The 21884-nt window shown below is 35.4% G+C and overlaps 1 protein-coding gene and 1 long non-coding RNA gene across 2 annotated transcripts; one reads left to right on the forward strand and one right to left on the reverse strand.

Annotated features, from left to right (window-relative positions):
- The first annotated feature begins 14329 nt into the window (after positions 1-14329).
- sat2b (spermidine/spermine N1-acetyltransferase family member 2b) lies at positions 14330-16580 on the forward strand. The gene is made up of 6 exons (XM_058776433.1): positions 14330-14543; positions 14626-14677; positions 14770-14853; positions 15875-15976; positions 16052-16092; positions 16302-16580. The coding sequence occupies exons 1-6, from the start codon at positions 14481-14483 to the stop codon at positions 16473-16475; spliced, it is 516 nt and encodes a 171-aa protein (XP_058632416.1). The 5' UTR covers positions 14330-14480; the 3' UTR covers positions 16476-16580.
- A 637-nt stretch (positions 16581-17217) lies between these two features.
- On the reverse strand, positions 17218-20163 carry LOC131541466 (uncharacterized). Its single transcript, XR_009271516.1, has 8 exons — positions 19999-20163; positions 19570-19688; positions 19346-19480; positions 18819-18953; positions 18497-18714; positions 18209-18391; positions 18042-18111; positions 17218-17439 (listed from the first exon to the last, which is right to left on the reverse strand). It is a non-coding gene; the product is annotated as an uncharacterized LOC131541466 (long non-coding RNA).
- Between the last annotated feature and the right edge of the window lie 1721 nt (positions 20164-21884).

The following is a 21884-nucleotide window of genomic DNA, read 5'->3' on the forward strand; positions in this document are numbered from 1 at the left end:
TTGTTTATTTGGGCCCAAGCACCTTTTTCTAAGGTTTTCCCCAAGGTTTTGGGGTATTTTGGGGTCCTTAAAGGGATAACCCCAAAATGGTTATTGGTTGGTAACCAAACAGTTGCTGGTATAGCCACTGACTTGCATATTATTATTTTTTTCATAGTATGTAAGTTTGGAACAACATTAAGGTGAGTAAATGATGACACGTTTTTTGTTTTAACCAAAGTATGTTATAGACTTTTCATTAAGACCCTAAAGAATCATATCAACTTGTGGAAAATGGGCACCTGATGTCCCCTTTAAAGAGAACCAGTTCTAAGGAAGAATATTTTAATTTTTTGGTTAAAAGAGTTTCTTTATATGAAATTCGATTGGTATGGCAATTAGAGATTAGACTGTACAGAAATTGAAATCTACATGCAATGCTAATACTACATACACATACTCACGTAATGCTGATGTTGTTAACATTAACAATTTAAAAAACAAATTATAACAATGATAATTTTCACAGTTTGATGTGATATGGGCTAAGCGATTGTTAGATTTAATCACCATTGGTAGCGTGAATTATTGTAATGCTTTTTTTCCTCTGTTGGTCAGAACAAAAGTGGCAGGCACATTACTTGTTCAAATGACATTATACGGTGAAAATTGTTATTTGGGTCATACTTCCAAGACGTAGGCTATAATCTGTGATTCTGAAGTACAGTAAATATCCACACCAGTGCGGTGACTGACAGCCACACATCAAAACATTAAATCCATCCACGCTTAGGTAGGGCTGGACAATAATTCAATATCAATATGTATCGCGATATCATTTTTTTCAATAACGGTGATATGATTTTTAAACACATTTCCGATATTTCGATATACATTACCAGTGTTTCCCATACATTGATTTATTTGTGCCGTTTGACTTCGTTGAATAAACATGAGCACTGCACGTTTCAAAAAGCGGGTGATTCATATGAATGTATCTCTGAAGGGGACATACTGTCTTCAGAATAGTATTGATGGCATTTTCATTTTATCTGATAAAGTAGCGTTCATGAGCGGAGCTGCTTAGATTACAGCCATCACTGGGGAAACCACTAGTTCTACCGCTCTCAACGCGCCTCCTACCAGCAGAGAATCAGATTCTACTCTGCTGTTTTCAACATAATGTTTTTTGAGCAGCAAATCAGAATATTAGAATGATTTCTGAAGGATCATGTGACTGGAGAAATTATGCTAAAAATTCAGCTTTGAAATCACAGGAATAACTTGCATTTTAGAATATTTTCAAATAGAAAACAGTTATTTTAAATGGTAAATATTTCAAAATGTTACTGTTTTTGCTGTATTTTTGATCAAATAAATGCAGGCTTCGTGAGAAGAAGAGAATTCTTTAAAAAACTAAAATCTTACTGTTCAAAAACCTTTGACTGATAGTGTATGTTAGCCTATAGTTTGAAGTTAAAGATATTAATAAGGTGAGTCTGAGATGTTTATTTGACAGTGATTTCACATTTCTTGTTTGTATGAAGGCTAAATACAAATAAAAGGTGAACATTAATTTATTTGTGTGTCCCCCTCCCCCCTTTTCATAAGTTTGTTGGTACATACAGTGGGTACGGAAAGTATTCAGACCCCCTTAAATTGTTCACTCTTTGTAATATTGCAGCCATTTGCTAAAATCATTTAAGTTCATTTTTTTCCCTCATTAATGTACACACAGCACCCCATATTGACAGAAAAACAGAATTGTTGACATCTTTGCAGATTTATTAAAAAGAAAACTGAAATATCACATGGTCCTAAGTATTCAGACCCTTTGCTCAGTATTTAGTAGAAGCAGCCTTTTGATCCGTACCCACTGTACATCTGTTGTGGGCATTCTTGGCAGTTTTTATGAGGCTTTTTTTAATAGTGTTCATATCGATATCGGAATTATATCGTATCGACCGAAATTAAGAAATATATTGTGATATCAGTTTTGGCCATATCATCCAGCCCTACGCTAAGGAGCTGTGCTGATGCACAACCCACATAAAGAAAATTCCACAAATAACTGCAATTGTAGGTTTCAAACAGAGATGGCGACAAAGAGGCAAAACTTGACTGCAGCTTCAAAATAATCATAAAAATAATCACAACAAAATCAAGGAATTAACATTTTAAAATGATTTAAAAATGTATTTAAAATGAATTAAAGAGTTAAGAATAAAATGTGATGATGCATAAAATACAGTTTCGGACATAGCACAGTGCTCTTTCAGTAAATGCACAGCTAAACAGATGTCTTTTGAGTCTGGATTTAAATATGGCTACTGATTTAGCACATCTGATCTCTTCTGGAAGCTGGTTCCAAGTGAACCCTTGGTATTTCTAACTGACTTGATCCTAATAATCTGAGTGGTCTGCTTGGTTTATATTTAGTGAGAAGATCTGCAATGTATTGAGGTCCTAGGCCATTGAGTGATTTATAAATGAGTAGTAATACTTAATTAAACAAAAACTTTTGAATACTGCTAAAAATAAAATGAACTTCACAATGAACAGGAGCTGTATGTAGGATATGAGCGTCCATCTGTTTTCAATGTAGTTAACCCCCAATCATTAAACTTTGATAGAGAGGTAAGACTCTGACAAAAGAGAGTCATTTGTGACACTTAGAGCCATGTGCCTTTTTTTTTTTTTTTTTTTAAAGTCATTTTCATAGGTTTAATGTCACATTATAGGCTTGAAAAATACACTAATTTGACTTGCATCTCCAAGGACCAAAAATGAAAAGCATAATAGTCGGGCGAGATATCCGCGTGCAGTAAAAGCATTAGCTAGGTCAGGGTTTTTCAACCTGTTCTGGAGGCCCACAGCACTGCACATTTTACAAGTCTCCCTCATTGGACACGCCCAATTCAGCTGATAAGTTGAATCATGGGTTAGATGAGGGACAGAAAATGTGCAGTGCTGGGGGGCCTCCTGGACAAGGTTTAAAAACCCCTGGTATAGGTCATATAAATCCTGTTTATGAATAATCTTCACATGTATCATGATTAAACAGGGAATTTGCATTTAACATGCTTCTCATTGTTTTGTTTTCTAGATGGGCTGGTTGGAATGGCAATTGTTGGTGGCATTGGCCTGGGTTTGGCTGGATTGGCTGGTCTGATTGGTTTAGCTGTGGCTAAGAAATCTGCATAAGAGGATGAGCCGAGCAAAATCATAATGCCTTGCATATGAGAAAAGTATTAAGCCCTCTTCTGGGTTTGGAGTCATCATGGCACTGACAGAGAACCCATTAACTCGCTGATGCCTTACTAACTTTTCCTCCAGGTAAAGACAGTGCTTTTTAAAAGTCAGAAAAATCTCACTCAAAGCAAAACAGAGCCACACCTGTTCACATTGCTCTTATGAAAAAAAGAAGGAACTCCCACAATATCTCTTTTTGTGTCACAAAGTGTAAAAAAAAAAGAAGGGATTTAATGATAGAGATCTTAAAACATATAGCATTTAATTGTTTTAACTTAATTATTCTTTGAATTTGTAATTGTTTTATCTTATTTATTCTTTGTATTTGTACAAATGTCCTGTACCTCACTGAGCATGCAAAAATATAGGTATGCATCAGCAGCTGTAATGGAAAATTGATTGTTTAATTTTTCATTAACTATAAAAATTTTTAAACTTACCACTCCATTAGCATGAGCATTTTTGTCTTGTATTTGTGTTCACCTCCTTAAATATTACAGGAACTCCCTTAGTATATTTAAGTCAAAACACAAAAAAGTTGTACATTTGTGATTTATTTGAACAGATTCTAAGGCAATTTGGAATAGCTTTTCTTTCTGATGTTAGAACCAGATGCTTCTAGTAGACAAAACCTTTTAGTTCAAAGCCTGCTATTTCTAAGTAGGAATCTGACTGATATAAAATGTTTTGGGTCAAAAACATTTGAATACAAAGTGTTTTGATTGTTTCACTAAGGACCAACCCCCCCCCACACACACACAAAAAAGAGTTTTCCTCACTGTGATCTGTGTTGCACTGTTCTAATTATCTGATTGTATTTGTTTATGTTTTATTTAAACCTATTTCAAAAGTGCTTTTTGCCAACTTTAAACATGCTGCAAATAAAACTACATTTTATTAATGTAAACTTCATTGTGCTTTCATTTTTATTTGTAGTGGGGGAGTATATGGAAATAATATATTCATTTGGCAGTAAAAGAGGTGCTGGGTGAGTTACACACTCAAGTTAATATTATGGGTTAAAAGTTTGTTCTGATTATAGTATTCTAATTTGCTTTTTGCACAAGTTGTGAAAAGTTGCTGGAGAGGAAGAAAGCTGATGTAGTAAACAATTTAATAGGTGAGAATAGTCACCCAGGAAATGTATATCTCTTTTCAGGAATGAAATTTGAGGTGGGGGTAAAGTTCCAGTAAGTGTTGTGTTTTATTGCTGTGGCTTTGCCAAGTCGGCTTGAATGTGTGGCATCATCAATGCTGGGCAAAACTCAATAAAAACTTTAGGTGCATCTCAATCAGCTCCCTTGTTCAGTAGTCAGGGCACTGCAAGGAGTCGGCCATTTTAAGGGCTGTCTCAATCGCGGAATCCTTCCAGTGCACTGGAACGTTCGCTCCTTGAAAAATCCCACAATGCACCGCAAATTCTAGGTAGCATCCGCGCCCACAATGCTCCCTTACCGGAAATAACGTCACATTTCTGAAGCGTTAAACATTAACCACACTAGTCAACTCGATAAATATAATGACACGCGATAGAAGATTTAAAACAACAAACCGTTTTTATATATATTTCAACATAAACACACATCGCTAGACAGGTAATGATTAAACATTTATAATTAAAATTCGGCTGAAATGTTGTACGAACATGTAACAGAACGATGTGTTTAAAGATAATAAAAAATAATATAAAAAAGAGATCGGTCCTGTCTGTTTATTATTTCAAGCTGTGACGTTCTACTATGTTGTCCGTTGCCAACTTAGCAATTTTGTTGCCAAATTTAGCAACTTTTCATACTACCCTAGCAACTTTTTATTCTAAAAGCACCTAACAACAAATTTAGAAATTTTTAAAATTAATTTGGCAACATTTAATGAGTGGCTCAGACAATAATTGGCAGACATTTCCCATCCAAATTACACAAAATGCATAGTAGCCTACACACATCACGCAAATTGAGTATTTGCAATTGTTCAATTTAATAATAATTATTATTATTATTATTATTATTATTATTGAATAATTGTTAACTTATGATACACTTTGTTAGTAGCTTGTGCCTGCGATTGTTGGTCATTTAGTAGCCTACACTGTAAGAAATATGGAAAAGATACTAGTAATTTTCCAGGACATTATCCATTATCACCCTGTAACCCAAAAACACAATGTGTAATTTAAAATGCAGGTAAAAAACCAATACAGAAAATTATTTCATATTAACATAGTAGATTGTGCCCTATTTTTACAGACTTCTCTTAGAGTGTAGTATACTAACTACTAATACACTGCTTAAATTGTTGAGAATGTGTGTAGTATTACTAGTTTACTAGCTATTAAAAAAAATAAATAAATAAATAAAAATTGTAATCATTCAAAAATGTGTAAGTGTTCAATAATTCAATGTATTTAAAAATAGTTTATTTTAATATTATATGCTTCACCAAGCAGCAGTAGTTCAAAATTACAACATCACCTCCATCAACTTTCTCCCCACAACACCTGAAATGAGGGCTGAGCTGCTGAAAATAACAAAAGGTTATTATTTCTTTGCAGCATAGGTTGTCACACACTGACTGATGCTGTTTTTAAATACTACCTTCTTTAGACTTTTTAACTATTAATTAATCATATTAATTCTATGTCCTGTTCATCATCTTCACAGCCTCAGTTTCTCTGGGCTTTCTAAATCCTTTACGGCAAAATATGCTAACGCCAAGCACATTAGCTCCAGGTAAGAAAGTTCAAGTGGGACATAGAACCTTCATTATACATGCTTAATTCTTAACAAAACAATTAGTACAGCAGTGTGACATAAGTATTCAATTGTTATAGACATACCTCCGAGGCAAGAAACCTGCACTACTCATCATCAGTAACATCTCAGTGCTCAAGATGATGGTCAGTATAAAGGGATGGATAGTGCTGTTTTTGTTTTTAATGTATTCTTTTTTTGTTTCTAATGGTGGCATAATGAACAGAAACACTCTTGCAACATTTCATTTTGTCTGTGTGTATATTATGAACAGTAGAGTTGCATCAGCTAGACCTGTATTTCACCAGCTCTGCACAATTGCACCAAACATCACCTCACAGGTGCCCAAACAGGGCTCATACTCCAACCAAACCTGTGTGCAGGGTAACTCAGAGGGAGGTGAGTCCATGAAGCTTAGAGTTACTTTAAAAATTCAGTCTAATTGTTTATTTGGGCCCAAGCACCTTTTTTTCTAAGGTTTTCCCCCCAAGGTTTTGGGGTATTTTGGGGTCCTTAAAGGGATAACCCCAAAATGGTTATTGGTTGGTAACCAAACAGTTGCTGGTATAGCCACTGACTTGCATATTATTATTTTTTTCATAGTATGTAAGTTTGGAACAACATTAAGGTGAGTAAATGATGACACGTTTTTTGTTTTTTTTACTTTACTCTCACGTTGGAACAGTCTGCTATTAGGTATTCTTGCTTGAATTTTTTGTTCTTAAGTAAATATAATATAGTTATAATAATGGCTTTTTCTTTAATATTTTATATTTTGAGGATCTTCTGCTACTAAACAATATTCTGTCTTAAATTATACACCATTTATTTCTGTAAAAAATATAACTTAGAAAATACATTTTATACATTTAAAACAAAGGAATTTAAAATCCAATGAATGGAGGCAGAGTAGTAGAAAGAAATACACGCAAACAAGTGCAATACTGTAGTATAACCACTAGATGATTGTACAGGCCTGTTTTTAAATTTTGTACTTTTTAATGTTGTGACTGATTTGTAGAATGAACCCCTCAGAATTCCATTTTTTATTAGTTTCCTGTGGATTTTATTTTAGACCCCTAAGAATACAAGTATGCCTATATTTTAAGGTCATTAGTAAACAGATGTAAAATAAAATTTAACTAACCTAAAAATAACAACCAAAGACTACCAGACAGTAAAATGCATGCAGTGCAGTGCTTGGGCCCATCATCACCACAGCTGTATTCAGTTGTTTATGTGGATAGACATTTCTGTCACGTAATTTAGTTTCAATAGACAACCCTCAGTTTTTGTTTCCTGGTCCAAGTGTTTGTTGTTGTTTAATTGTTTTTATTGTTGTCTCTTTAAACAGCATCTATACCTCCTGTCTCCTGTGAGATGGATGCTGGGACCGCTCAGTGAAATGGCTGAAAACTCAGACTACAGTGATGCCATGATTACAATGGCCAAGCAGCTTGAAAAGATTCAGCACAACCCGACCCAACTGATCTCTGCATTTTACTGTTTTGGTAAAGGGATGTCTGTGTCAAAACGTGCAGCAGCGTTAAGACGAGCTGCTAGACGACCAGGTCTTATTATTAGCTGTCAGCCAACAGCAGTGGCCCTAGGAACATCTAAGACTGGTTCTAGGCGGACGCCCCAGAAAAAGTAGTTTTGGTTCAGAGCATGACTACAGCAGATATACAGCAAAAAAAGAGGAAAAAGGGCTATCAGGTTTCGCCACAAATTATCAGAATCTGTGGCAATGAATTACTCACATCAAGCTTAAGAAGGCAACTGAATTGTATCTAATGTTGTTTTTGTGCACAATGGCATTGTTGTATTTTATGCATTTAATAAATAAATAAAGCATTGTATGGCCAGCCAGCTCTGTGATCATTAGTAACTGTAGGAGCCATTTATATTCACCTTTTAGATAGGTTAATTTAGTTATTACTTATTTTAGCCACTTGGGGGAGTATTGCACTGGGGGTGGCACGTCACTGGGAGTTAGGTATATTTACAGGTGTGGTAATTAGTTAGGGAAAGGTGTGGATGGTGGGGAACACATGGTTCTTACCGTAGCCGTGAGCACCCACTTTCTCAGACAGCACAACAGCACTTTATTAGCACTGGGTGAAGTAATATATTTTCTACTTTTATAATAAACGGGAACACAACCCAAAGAAAGCAAATGCCTGGATTTAAGTTTTTTCTGCTATGAGTTGAGAACACCATGCCATCCATGCCGAGGCTTATAGGATAGCCTCCACAGTAACCATTAGGTGAATGCAGACAAACACATGATTTTGAATCGTTCTTGGGGTACATTGATGCAGCTTCAAGTCAATAACACACCTAAAGTCTTTTGAATTCTGTGCTAGAACTGCAGGTAAGGAGGTCATATTGTTTGCTATACTAAAGAATTAATGGTAACACTTTACAATAAGGTGTCATTTGTTGACATTAGTTAATGTATTAACTAACATGAACAAACAATGAACAATGCATTTATTACACTATTCATCTTTGTTAACGTTAATTAATCAAAATACAGTCGTTCATTGTTAGTTCATGTTAGTTCGTAGTGCATTAACTAATGTTAACAAATACAATTTGAGATTTTAATAATGCCTTAGTAAATGCTGAAATTAACATGAACTAAGATTAATAAATGCTGGAGAAGTATTGTTAATTCTTAGTTCATGTTAACTAATGTTGTTAACTGTTAACTAATGAACCTTATTGTAAAGTGTTACCGAATTAATAATGTTTAAAAAATATATATATATATATATATATATATATATAAAAATTAGGCATGGGCCGGTATGAGATTCTGACGGTATGATAACCTTAGATAAAAAAAATATCACGGTTTCACGGTATTGCGATTATAGCTCTAAAATATGTTATTTTTAAATGTCTGGGTAAAAAACAACAACGTTTTTTCCACTGAAAACAATACATTTTATTTTTAAGAACCATATAGAACATTTTGGAATGGTAAACATGTCAGGCTAAATAATTAATATAAATAATTGAATTCTTGTTAATTAAATTACGTGCAGTCACTTAAGTGAGCCTAAACCTGAAGCTCAACAATAATCAGAACATAAATAAATTATTTTCTGCAAAAAAATAAAAAATAAAAATCCTTCTAAATGAAAAAAAAATTGAAAATGCAGTCACTTAACCTAAACCTACAGCTCAATAATCAAAAACATAAATCAAAACAATTTCTGTAAAAAAAAAAAAAAAAATGCAGTCATTAAACCTGCAGCTCAACAAGGTTTTTGGAGATATGCTCACTTTCTACACATTCATCTTTCAGTCCAAGTTATGAGCGGTGAGGTGCAAAGACACCTGAGCCAGCAGTTTGTTTCTTTTTTAAATAACGTGATTTTGTGTCATTCCAGACAGACTGGATGATGATCAGATCAGATCTCTGTGTGGAGCACTGGCTGTTGTCAGACAAAAAGCTCACTGGATTATTACAATTAATGGCAAAATGAATGTTTGGAAATGTAAACTAATATTTCCTATTGACACACTACAGCAAAAGATAGAAATAACTGACTTAAAACCATTTTTTAGCTGGTGAAAATACTAGTGTTCTACTCATTTTGGCCACCGCTGTAAATTACTTGATGCTCATGCCAAATGCTCAAATAACTTCTATGATGACTTTTCTGACTTTTTCAGTCCAAGTTATGAGCGGTGAGGTACAAAGATGTGTGCACATACACATAAGGAGAGTGCGCGATTGTGTCTCTCACACACACACACACACATACGGTCTCTCTCCGTATAACACTCAAACAGTGGCAAAGACACCTGAGCCAGCAGTTTGTTTCTTTTTTAAATGACGTGATTTGAACAGATGTAAACAATGGCAGGAGGCTTAAAATTATAGACGTGATACCAGCTAAATTTATTGTACCAAATCGCCGAAAAGTAGTACTTTAGTCTGCTATTTCCCGCTCTGTGAAGTAAGTTAATGTGAGGGAGGAAACTAGTTGACGTTAACTAGTTAATTAGGTATGTTATCTGCCTTGGTAGCAAGCAAAATAGTATTCATTTCAACACTGAAACAACCGGCGAATGGGTCTCTGTCTTGATTCAGGGTGAAAGAGGGAGAAATGAAGACGACACAGATATATCGTTTGTGTACAACCTGGAAGTATTTATTTAGCGTTTCGGTGCCAAAACGTCATCTGTACGGAACATCATGGAACATGATTGGTCTACGTTACCCGAGAAATTCCCATACGGCAGACTTCGCCTTTTTCGACGGGGAAAAAAGTTCCAGGGATTCACCTCATTCGGCCATCATCCTACACACAGGTGACTCTCACTGACCGCTGTCCGGAGGAGGAGGAGTCGTGTGACTCCTTAAGCCTGGTTTATACTCGACGCGTCCGCAAGTTCGGTGTTAGCGGAAGTTCGCTTTGGGTGAGCGCGACCTCATTTCGCGTGGCGGTATGCACGACATTTTTTGTGACTCGAGCGAACAGTTCGCGCGGCGCCGCAGTCAACATGAACAGCTTTGAAGAGATTTTGGCTGAACAAGCAGGACAAGCAGCAAACCAAGACTGCTTGAAGTGACACGTTTAACAATGTTAATTCATGAATCTAAATAATTATAAAAGCTTGTTACAACAACATCAATGTGTAATATTGTTTGTATAGTTGTAACAGACTATACCTCACGTTTAAAAAGTGCCATTAGCATTTTTCCAAATTGTCATATAATTTAATTGTTTGCTCTTTAAGTTGACCCATTCTTCTTATTTTTGTGGACTTATATTTTCTTTGTAATTTTTATAATAGTTTTAAAATAATTATTCACATATATGCCTGTAGCACTGTAACTATATCAAAGTATTCTATGCACCACAAAACAATGTGTCTGTATTATATTGTATTCAGAATAAAACAATATTTATCAACATTGCTCTTTTGAGCTGTTCTTATATCTTCTCATTTTATATAACATAAAGACAGCACATGGGTTAATCTATGGCAAAGTACATTTTGCAGTCCCTAACCTTTATAGAAGTGTTACATTTGCAAAACACTGTAGGGTTTCAATTGATATACATTATAACATTAATCTTGTATTTGAACAGTTACACCTACTTGAGCCTCAACGTGGCCATATTTTTGTCTAACTTGTACTCTAATAATGTGGTCTAATTTTAAATGTTAGAATAAGAAATAAGACATCCTGTAATTCCAACACTGTGGAATAACCCACATACCGTTAGCTATACTGCAATATGTAGAAATGTGTCTGCATTATGCACAGAAATGAAAGAGTGAACAAAAAGTTTGATGTAAAATTTTATTAAATCAACAAACGATAGTCCAGCAACTATCAAAGCTGCAACATATAAAAATGCAAATATAAAGGACAATAAACAAGTGTGTAGTCTCTGTAAAATTAGTGTGGGACTGTAGTTCGTATTTGTCAACACAAACATCTTTCGCATTATTCTTTACTGTAGCACTCTCTCCTGATGACAGTGTCCTGTCCTGACTTAATTCCGGTAAAATTCCTACTTCTCTTCTACTTCCTGCGGATTTAAAGGACGATTTCGTTTGTGCGCCTCCTGTCGTTTCAAAGAATATCTCAAGGCGAACGCGTCAAGTATAAACGCCTCGTCCGTTTGGGGAGGTGCGCGCGCAGTCAGCGGAGGCTCGCGAAGCGGAGCCAGGCGCGAGTATAAACGAGGCTTTAAGCTCTTCACTGCTCACAACTGAGGGAGTCCGGCACTTTCAGTCTTTGACGACACGTAAAAAAACTGCGCATACCGCAGGAACGGTATAACGGAAAATTTTAGTGGTTTTGAAACCGTGAATTTTCCAAACCGCGGTATACCTTGAAACCGGTTATCGTCCCATGCCTAATATATATATATATATATATATATATATATAAATATTTTAGTGTTTGCCGGTTTTTGTTCTGTAAAGAACGTGTAGTTTTCTCCGTGTTAAGGTACTCTGTGCACGTTTTATAGCCTGTATGTGTTTTTTTCTGCACTATTTTTATTCATTTTATACACCCTTTTATTTAAGTTGTAAATTGTCTGTACAATTCATTTGTTTGTTTCATACATATCAATAGTTTCAATGTGTAGCCAATAAATCAAACAATTAGCCTTTTTCACAAGAATCGGAAATTATGTCAGCGCAGGGTAAAGTTAGTTCTGTTACAGGTCTGCTCCTATTATATCAGTGTGCCCTTTTCTCAAATAATGCTTCTTACCTTTTCTGTTTTGTCTGTTTTCCAAGTTGTTGTTATATAATATCATTTTACTTGTTTGTAACTTATATGGCCAATCAGACCGCTGACTGGTGATAATGCGCGCTGGATGGATCTACCCTACAGCACACATGAATCGGGCCGAAGTCGACCCGATGTACAAAATTCCATCGGCACGATGTCGCTCAGGGAGCGTTTGCTAATCGGGAATATGTCGCAGCGACTTCGGCCTCTGATCGCAAATGACCATAATGCATATGCCAAATGCCAATTTTGCTTGCATATGATACGCCAATCCTTCCTAACTTCGGTGGAGAGCAGATGCGTACAAATACGAATAAGTACTCGTAGGCCTACTTAATAGAAAGATACTAGTAGAATCTAAAAAAATAAGAACTAGTAGCATGAAAATAGATAGGCCTACTTGTACAGTTTATACAGTGAGGAAAATTAAGTATTTGAACACCCTGCTATTTTGCAAGTGCTCCCACTTAGAAATCATGGAGGGGTCTGAAATTGTCATCGTAGGTGCATGTCAACTGTGAGAGACATAATCTAAAAAAAAAAAATCCAGAAATCACAATGTATGATTTTTTAACTATTTATTTGTACGATACAGCTGCAAATAAGTATTTGAACACCTGAGAAAATCAATGTTAATATTTGGAACAGTAGCCTTTGTTTGCAATTACAGAGGTCAAACGTTTCCTGTAGTTTTTCACCAGGTTTGCACACACTGCAGGAGGGATTTTGGCCTCCTCCACACAGATCTTCTCTAGATCAGTCAGGTTTCTGGCCTGTCGCTGAGAAACACGGAGTTTGAGCTCCTCCAAAGATTCTCTATTGGGTTTAGGTCTGGAGACTGGCTAGGCCACGCCAGAACCTTGATATGCTTCTTACAGAGCCACTCCTTGGTTATCCTGGCTGTGTGCTTGGTCATTGTCATGTTGGAAGACCCAGCCTCGACCCATCTTCAATGCTCTAACTGAGGGAAGGAAGTTGTTCCCCAAAATCTCACAATACATGGCCCCGGTCATCCTCTCCTTAATACAGTGCAGTCGCCCTGTCCCATGTGCAGAAAAACACCCCAAAGCATGATGCTACCACCCCATGCTTCACAGTAGGGATGGTGTTCTTGGGATGGTACTCATCATTCTTCTTCCTCCAAACACGTTTAGTGGAATTATGACCAAAAGTTCTATTTTGGTCTCATCTGACCACATGACTTTCTCCCATGACTCCTCTGGATCATCCAAATGGTCATTGGCAAACTTAAGTCGGGCCTGGACATGTGCTGGTTTAAGCAGGGGAACCTTCCGTGCCATGCATGATTTCAAACCATGACGTCTTAGTGTATTACCAACAGTAACCTTGGAAATGGTGGTCCCAGCTCTTTTCAGGTCATTGACCAGCTCCTCCCGTAGTTCTGGGCTGATTTCTCACCTTTCTTAGGATCATTGAGACCCCACGAGGTGAGATCTTGCATGGAGCCCCAGTCCGAGGGAGATTGACAGTCATGTTTAGCTTCTTCCATTTTCTAATGATTGCTCCAAGAGTGGACCTTTTTCACCAAGCTGCTTGGCAATTTCCCGTAGCCCTTTCCAGCCTTGTGGAGGTGTACAATTTTGTCTCTAGTGTCTTTGGACAGCTCTTTGGTCTTGGCTATGCTAGTAGTTGGATTCTTACTGATTGTATGGGGTGGACAGGTGTCTTTATGCAGCTAACGACCTCAAACAGGTGCATCTAATTTAGGATAATAAATGGAGTGGAGGTGGACATTTTAAAGGCAGACTAACAGGTCTTTGAGGGTCAGAATTCTAGCTGATAGACAGGTGTTCAAATACTTATTTGCAGCTGTATCATACAAATAAATAGTTAAAAAATCATACATTGTGATTTCTGGATTTTTTTTTTTAGATTATGTCTCTGACAGTGGACATGCACCTACGATGACAATTTCAGACCCCTCCATGATTTCTAAGTGGGAGAACTTGCAAAATAGCAGGGTGTTCAAATACTTATTTTCCTCACTGTAGATTAAATGATAAAATGGCTTGCCATAGACAAGCAATGATCTGAGCGTGGGTTGCTGGAGAGGCTGCGCAAAATTTGTGATATATGACGCTCTTAAACACGTCTCACTCGCTTGTTTTTCCGACGCTGTGTACAGTCAGGTCTTTAGTGCAATATTGTTCACTGACCGAAGTTAGTGGAGGAAATCGGGAAACGCTGTTCGCATATGCAAAATGAGGTTTACTATTTGTGCAGCCAAACCTGAAGACTGTCGAGATATAGCGCGCATGATTATGGTGAGGTAACGCCATTCAGAACTTGTTATGCGTGTATTGAGTGCAGAATGATTTTAGATTATCTTTGGATGTTTTATTATAGGAATTGGCCGTTTATGAAAAGATGCCTGACCAAGTGAAGATTTCCCATAAAGGTTATTTTTTAAATAAGCCATTTCAAGTTATTAAAGTTAAAATGAAGTCAAATATTTGTTACTAAGTTTGACTCTACTGGTTTTCTCTTAAGAGTTGGAGAGGGATGGATTTGGCCCCAATCCTTTTTACCAATGTCTTGTAGCCGAGGTACCTGAGGAGCACAAGTCTAAAGATGGTAATAATGACTCCTAAAAGACCAGAACCACACAATGTCAAGTGAAAACAGGGCAGGAATATGGTAAACAATAACTTATAATCTTTGGTTTACCTAAAATAACTTATTACATGTAGTTTATATTTATTTTATTTACTTATCACAAGATATTTTAGGATTTTTGTGCCATAAAGTCTGAATTATTAGTTCCACCAAGAAAGATCTTTACTCATTACATTTACATTTGAAGAGTTCAGATGCAAAAACCTGTAAGTGCCATCTGAAATTTTCATCTAATATGAGCATTTTTATCATGCTTCTATGTTTAGGTTCAGTAATTTTACTCTAATGGCAATGTATAGGTCATTTTCGATGCAATAAAAGTGAAATAACTGAACATTAATATAGGAGTCTGATAAAAATGCTAATTTTAGAAGAAAATTTCAGACGTCACTTAAGAGGCTTTTGCATCTGAACTCTTCATTTACATTTTTTTATAGATACTTTTATCCAAAGTGACTTACAGGAATACAACAAGCGATTCATCATAAAGAGGCAATAAACAATAAGCAAGTGTTAGTAATACCAAGCTTCAGGCATCGTTAAAAATAATACAGCCAGAAAAGGGATGGATTAAGGAATAGTGAAAGCATAGAGACAAAGACTTTTTTTTTTCTTTTTTTTTCAGCAGTGTGAGTTTTTATATGTTTCTTGTATATTGTCAGGGATTTGCCATTTCAGCTAGTGTTGGGAATATCATTCCACCAGCAAGGAACTGTGAACGAAAACGTTCACTGCTCATCAGCCCCCAGCAATAATTAATCTCAGTTGCTATGACAAAGCTCAAAAGTCGCACCTTCATGAGATGAATGCATGAGCAGCACCCCCCATCCTGGTTTGAGACTGCACAGTTTTCTGGTTATAGTTTTGCTGCATTTTAACTCCTTAGTAATTAACAGCCACAGTAAATGTGTACTATGAGTTTGTAAGACTTTATATTTATGTTATCACAAGTATTCTTACAGCAATTGTCATCCCACAGGACATACCAAGGTTGGCTACGCTCTCTTCTTTTATACATATAGCACTTGGAAAGGGAGGACTGTGTATATGGAAGATCTGTATGTGATGCCAGAGTACAGAGGTGTGTATACTTAATCAATATGTTGAAGAGTTTTAGCCAAAATGCAGAATTCAGTCATCTCTGCTTACACTACAGGTAAAGGCATTGGAAAGGCTTTAATGGCAACTGTTGCCAAAGTAAGTTTTTACATTTTCTTTCTTTTTTCTTTTAAATATATAGTTTTATATGATCTGTATATGTATTTGTATGATCTGTATAAATGCATTATGCTAATTAAATTAATTTTACTGTATTTTTTTGTGGTTAAACAAGGCTAGTTATCTCAATGAATGATCGGTATGGTTTTAATGTAAAAAGGTAAAATGTAGGTTTTGTTACTTTATAGGTGGCCAAAGAGCAGCATTGTGTGCGTTTACAGCTCTCTGTGCTGGACTGGAACAAGCCCTCTCTAGACTTTTATTTGGCTAAAGGTGCAGAGGACCTCACAGCTAAAGAGGGCTGGCATTTTCTCCGTTTTCATGGAATAACTCTGGATAATCTAGCACGAGAAGCACCTTAAAGAACATTAAGACATGTGACAAGTTTAGTTAATGTCAGTAGGAATACTTACTGTATAGTTTTTCTTTTCATGTTTTAATACCATTTTGTAATAAACATCTCGCAAATACTGTTTTTGTTGTAGTTAGTAGTTGGAATATTTCAAGTTTCTGTCCTCAAATTCAAATTGCACTTGTCCCTACACTCTCAGAAGAAAAGGTTCAAAAATGAACCTTTTGAGGTTCCTGGAGATTGCAACTGTGGAGGAACCTTAAAGGTTCAAATTGGAACCTTTACTTAAAGGTGCATTAATGACCCTCATGGGTTCCTTTTTTAACCTTTTTCTAGATAGCAATACAATTTATATTACATTATACATTACTAATCCAATTTCACTATATAGACAGAACACTGTGATTGTCCACAAACTGTTTAATACATAAATATGTATTACAAACAAACCAACAAACACATAAATAAACAACAATCAAACATAAATATGTGTTACCAACAAACACATAAATAAATAAATAACAATCAAACATAAATGTTTCAAACAAACACATAAATAAATAAACAACAATCAAACATAAATATATTACAAACAAACCAACAAACACATAAATAAATAAATAAACAACAATCAAACATAAATATGTGTTACAAACAAACCAACAAACACAGTAATAAATAAACAACAATCAACAGCATGCATTTATATACATATACATTAATTTAATTTTTTTTTTAAACTGTCCATTGTGGCTGGCATATTGGTTTTGGCATTATGATACATTAAACAGTTTTCAATGAATGTCAGGGTGTCTCTCAACTTTGAAGCATATTCAGTGTTGAAGATGAAGTGTAGAACGGTGTTCACATCGTCTACTTCTCAGACCTCCTCCTTCCATCATTATTTCTGAAAGAGTCTCTGCATCCAAGGCACGTCCCTTTATAAACAGCACGGGGTTGGGTGTATGTGGTTCCTAAACAAGGAGAAAATAATGTTATACTATAACAATATTTAGTAGTTAAAGTGAATTATTATTATTTTTTTTTAATTAAGATTAAAAAATAAATCTTCAGTAATAAATCTTTGACTATTTTTGAACCTGTCAATGTAAAAGAGGCTTTGAAAAGAAAGTTGAGGCAGTGTAAATTGTATTATCAACATAATTAACATAATAGAGAGGGTGGCAAGTAGTCATGAAAAACTACATTATGAGTTTTTTGGTTGCAAGAATCCCTTACTAATAATTATAAGTTGACATCAGTGAGAAAACAATTAATTCTAAATATAACAAATTGTAAAGTTTATGACCCATTAAAGGGATAAAGAAAGAAAGAAAGTCATACAAGTTTGAAACAACATGAAGGTGAGTAAATTATGACAGAATTTAAATTTTTGTTTGAATATTCCCTTTATTCATTCTTGCTGATTTTACTGTGGAACATGCACAGACACAAACCGTTCCACAGAATAACCCCTAACTAAATGTTTAGAAGAAATGATAACCAGGAGAAGGGGTTGAAAAAGAAAAAAATATAGATTTAAATATTATGGATACACTGTTCCAAATGCACTCACCTCACTGATGACATGAAGAGATCTCTGATTCTCCTTTAATAGAAGTGAAAACAGCAGCAACCATTGAGACCTTAAATATAAAATGTGTTAAATTGAATATGGCATACTATGTTTCTGATAATTGTGATTCTTAGCATTACTGTTCATGTAAATCAGTGATTTATTACCTTTGTGTGCCAAACCAACGCAGATTTGTTTTTCTTCATTCAACTCAGTAACAATATCTACCCCAACTGCTCTTCTTTGGCACTCGTTGATCACTGTCTGTGCCACCAGACTCTGTCTGTGACACTTACCCCTACTGGCCTTGGCCTCTTTTGATACAAATATTGGCCAGATAGATCATCCATCTACAAAATAAATAAATAATAGAAAAATAAACATATACATGAAACATTCTCACTTGATAATAGAAATGTAAGTATCGAAGTGTCACTTTATTTTAGCAAACCTACGTCTACAATGGCTGCCATATTTTTGATGGACTCCTGGTAAAATGATCTGTTTTCTTTGCTGAACCTGCAGCAAATTTCATTTATTTCTTCAACATTAATCAAAGGTGATCTCTTTTGGAATTTGTTTTTAAGCACATCCTCTGCCAGTCTTTACTCTCAAGAACTGGTATTTGGTAACCAGGGCTGAAGACATCTTGTTGTGTTCACCTGTTGCATACCTGAAAATAGAGAAAAACATTTTTACCCTCATCATTCTCTACAATTATAAACTTACTGCATTGTGGAAATTACCATGTATATGTGCACATCTAATCAAACAGACCTTGAATTATTTTTGATCTTGTTTGCTTTGTCCTTTCAGTCTTTTAAAGTCTTTTTTTTATTGCTACAATATGTTGCTACAAACTAGCAATATGTTGTCTTGAGACTGATCCAGGTGAAATATCAATAAGAAGTCCTACAAAAAAAGTTTGAAGAAAGGTGCATGTTAGTATGGTAAAAACAGCTCAATGATTTGCAAAGATCACAATATAGTTCGGCTAAACATATGCGGACACCTGACCATTACACCTAACTGAGCATCCCATTAAAAGTGGGAATGCACTGAAAGTTGCTTTGTAATAACAATGTTAACCAAATGCATAAATGTGAGAAAATGTTAAAGTCGCTAAGTTCTTCCGTACATCCCATTAAATAATTAGCCTGAGGGAAGAAACTGTTCCTGTGTCTGGTCGTTCTGGTTCTCAGAGCTCCGTAGCGTCGACCAGATGGCAACAGTTATAATAGTTAATAATAATTAGTAGCCAAAATGTGCCCCCAAATTTTTTAACCCGTAGAGTAGTAACTTACTCGTGGTGTCTGTGGTCTTGCTGGCATCTCAGTCTTTAGGTTTAACTTTTTTTTAACTTAATCCTTCATTTTTGGTAATATTTCAGCTTTCGTAGTCTCAGCTAGGTTCATTAAAATATCTCCATCAATTTCAGTCTGTTAAAACAACAGGAGTCATGAAATTATAGTTATAAAGGCAGTTATAAAGTACATACAAACAGTATTATTTTAATTCAACATACTACCTTGATAGGGACAATGGTGTCTCTTTTGAGAATTGATTATAATATCGTCTGTCGTCCAGGTTCTTCACGAATGAAGTAGCGGCACGTGACCAAGCACTGAATGTAGCTCGCAGCGCCCTCTGTTGGTGAAAATAATCAATACACGAGTACTCCGGTAACCAGCAGGCTAAAATCTTAAAGAATATCTTGAAATAAAACAACTGAGAAAAGGTCTTCAGGTGTAGTAACCATGGTATATGTGGAATAAATAACTCTGGACAGGTAAACTGACTTAATATTGTGGCCACATAACATCGTTTGTACTCATTTATTGAGTAGGCCCGTCGTCATTTATTCATTATGAAACACACAATTATGACATTACGTAGGTGTTATTTTCATAGCTTTTCAAAAAGATCGTAGTTTATTTGAAAGGTTTTGTTGTCTTACCTCAGATATTCGTGCTGCTCCACTGAGTGCCGCTGCTTGCGCTTGAATGTTTGTTTGTAACGGTTTTTCCGCGCGACCTCTGACCTGGCGTGAAACAGTTTCAGTGCTTTGCGTTGCGTTACACATCAAGCCCAGAAACCCTCGGCCTGGTTAAAATGTTTTTGTTTTGTTTGTTTTTATTCTCAAAATCGAAACAATATAATCAAAATAGTAATAATAATAGTATAATAATGATAATGATAAAAACAACAACAATAATAAAACTACTAATAAAGAAAGAAAGAAAAATCTTTCTGATGAAACCTTACACAACACATAGATTTGCTTCACATTTGAAGGAGTGTTACATAATGACATAATGGTGTTCCTCAATCATATAAACACGTGCCCAACCTGATCATGTCTAAAAGGTGTTTGCTAACTAGATTCATTTAAAATAATTCAATTTTGTCACTTGTTTTGTTCTGAGCTGAATTAGTAGGCTTTCTGAGATTTGAAGGTTGAATGGTAAATGTTAAAGGATGCACAGGTGTAAAATATGAAGATAGCCTATTGAATATAAAGTGTGGTCCCATTTTATTAGGTGGCCTTTTTATTAATCATTTGGTACAATGCACTTATTGTGTACATACATGTTTTTACATTGTACTTATATTTTTAAAAATACCTATATGTAATTACATCTGTAATTAATTTATGTAAGTACATTTATAATTACACTGTTGACCCATCCCTTACACTTTAACCCACCCTTAAACCTACCCATACCACCAAACCTGTCTCTAACCTTACCTGTATCCCACCTCAATAGCAGCAAAAGTGTTTTACAATACAATATAAACACAATAAGTACACTGTACTTATTTTTTGATGTAAGTACATAGTAGTTAAGGCCACCTAATATAAAGTGTGACCTAAAGTTTATTTTTAGGGGTAAGAATTTCACCCTCTCAATTTAACACAGAATAGCTTCTTGTTCATTTATGAACATAAAACTGAACTTTGATTTTTGTGATTTTTAATTTGTGTTCTAAAAATTGACAACAACATGGTGCCCTAAAGGTTATTGTGCAATTTAGAGATATGTGAGGTGCATGGGGCACAGACGAAACACATTGTATCAACTCAAGGCCTAAACATTTTGGTTAAACTGATGGAGGCCACAACTGCATCTGACATCACAATTAGTAACTGAATAAGAGTAAATTCATTAATACTGAGTTTGTGAATGATTAATTTACTAATGTAACAAGCAAATGGTGTTCTAACTGTACTCAGTCTAGTCTTTACAGTACATCTTAGAAAAGGTTCATGAAAGAACCTTAACTATGCTAGGTTCTAATATGAACCTTTTACCACAACAAAGGTTCAAAAAATAACTGCTAAATAACCAGTGGATCATTATAGAACTTTTAAGTTCAACTTTGAACCTTTTTGATAGCTAGAAGTTCATATTTGCACTTTAAAGTTCTTTTTTGAACTCTAAAGGTTCAATCTCTTCTAAGAGTGTAGACATATTGTAATTGAACTGAACCTTCTGATTCACTGTGCACAGAGCATTCATAAAACAATGTGTAAGAAAGTTGTAGTGCCTATCCTTCTTTTCCAGTTCCAGCATTACAAGTGGAAATGAGTGGAGATGCCAATCCACTAAAGGAAGGAAGCAGCTGATATTGACATATTTGGCAAATTTCAAGATTAGAAGGAAAATTGTCCCCATTTTGGCAATTTTGGTCAGTGGCGAAAATCAGTGCCATTTTGGAGAGTATCACATATGTAAACAACGTATGCTGTTCTGTGTCTGCAGCACCGTACGCGAATACGTTGTTTAAGTTGTTTATGCCTTGATCTGAATGTAAACAACGTGTACATACTCTCCAAAATGG

Source organism: Onychostoma macrolepis, chromosome 05 (genome assembly GCF_012432095.1).
Source record: "Onychostoma macrolepis isolate SWU-2019 chromosome 05, ASM1243209v1, whole genome shotgun sequence".
Lineage (NCBI taxonomy): Eukaryota > Metazoa > Chordata > Actinopteri > Cypriniformes > Cyprinidae > Onychostoma > Onychostoma macrolepis.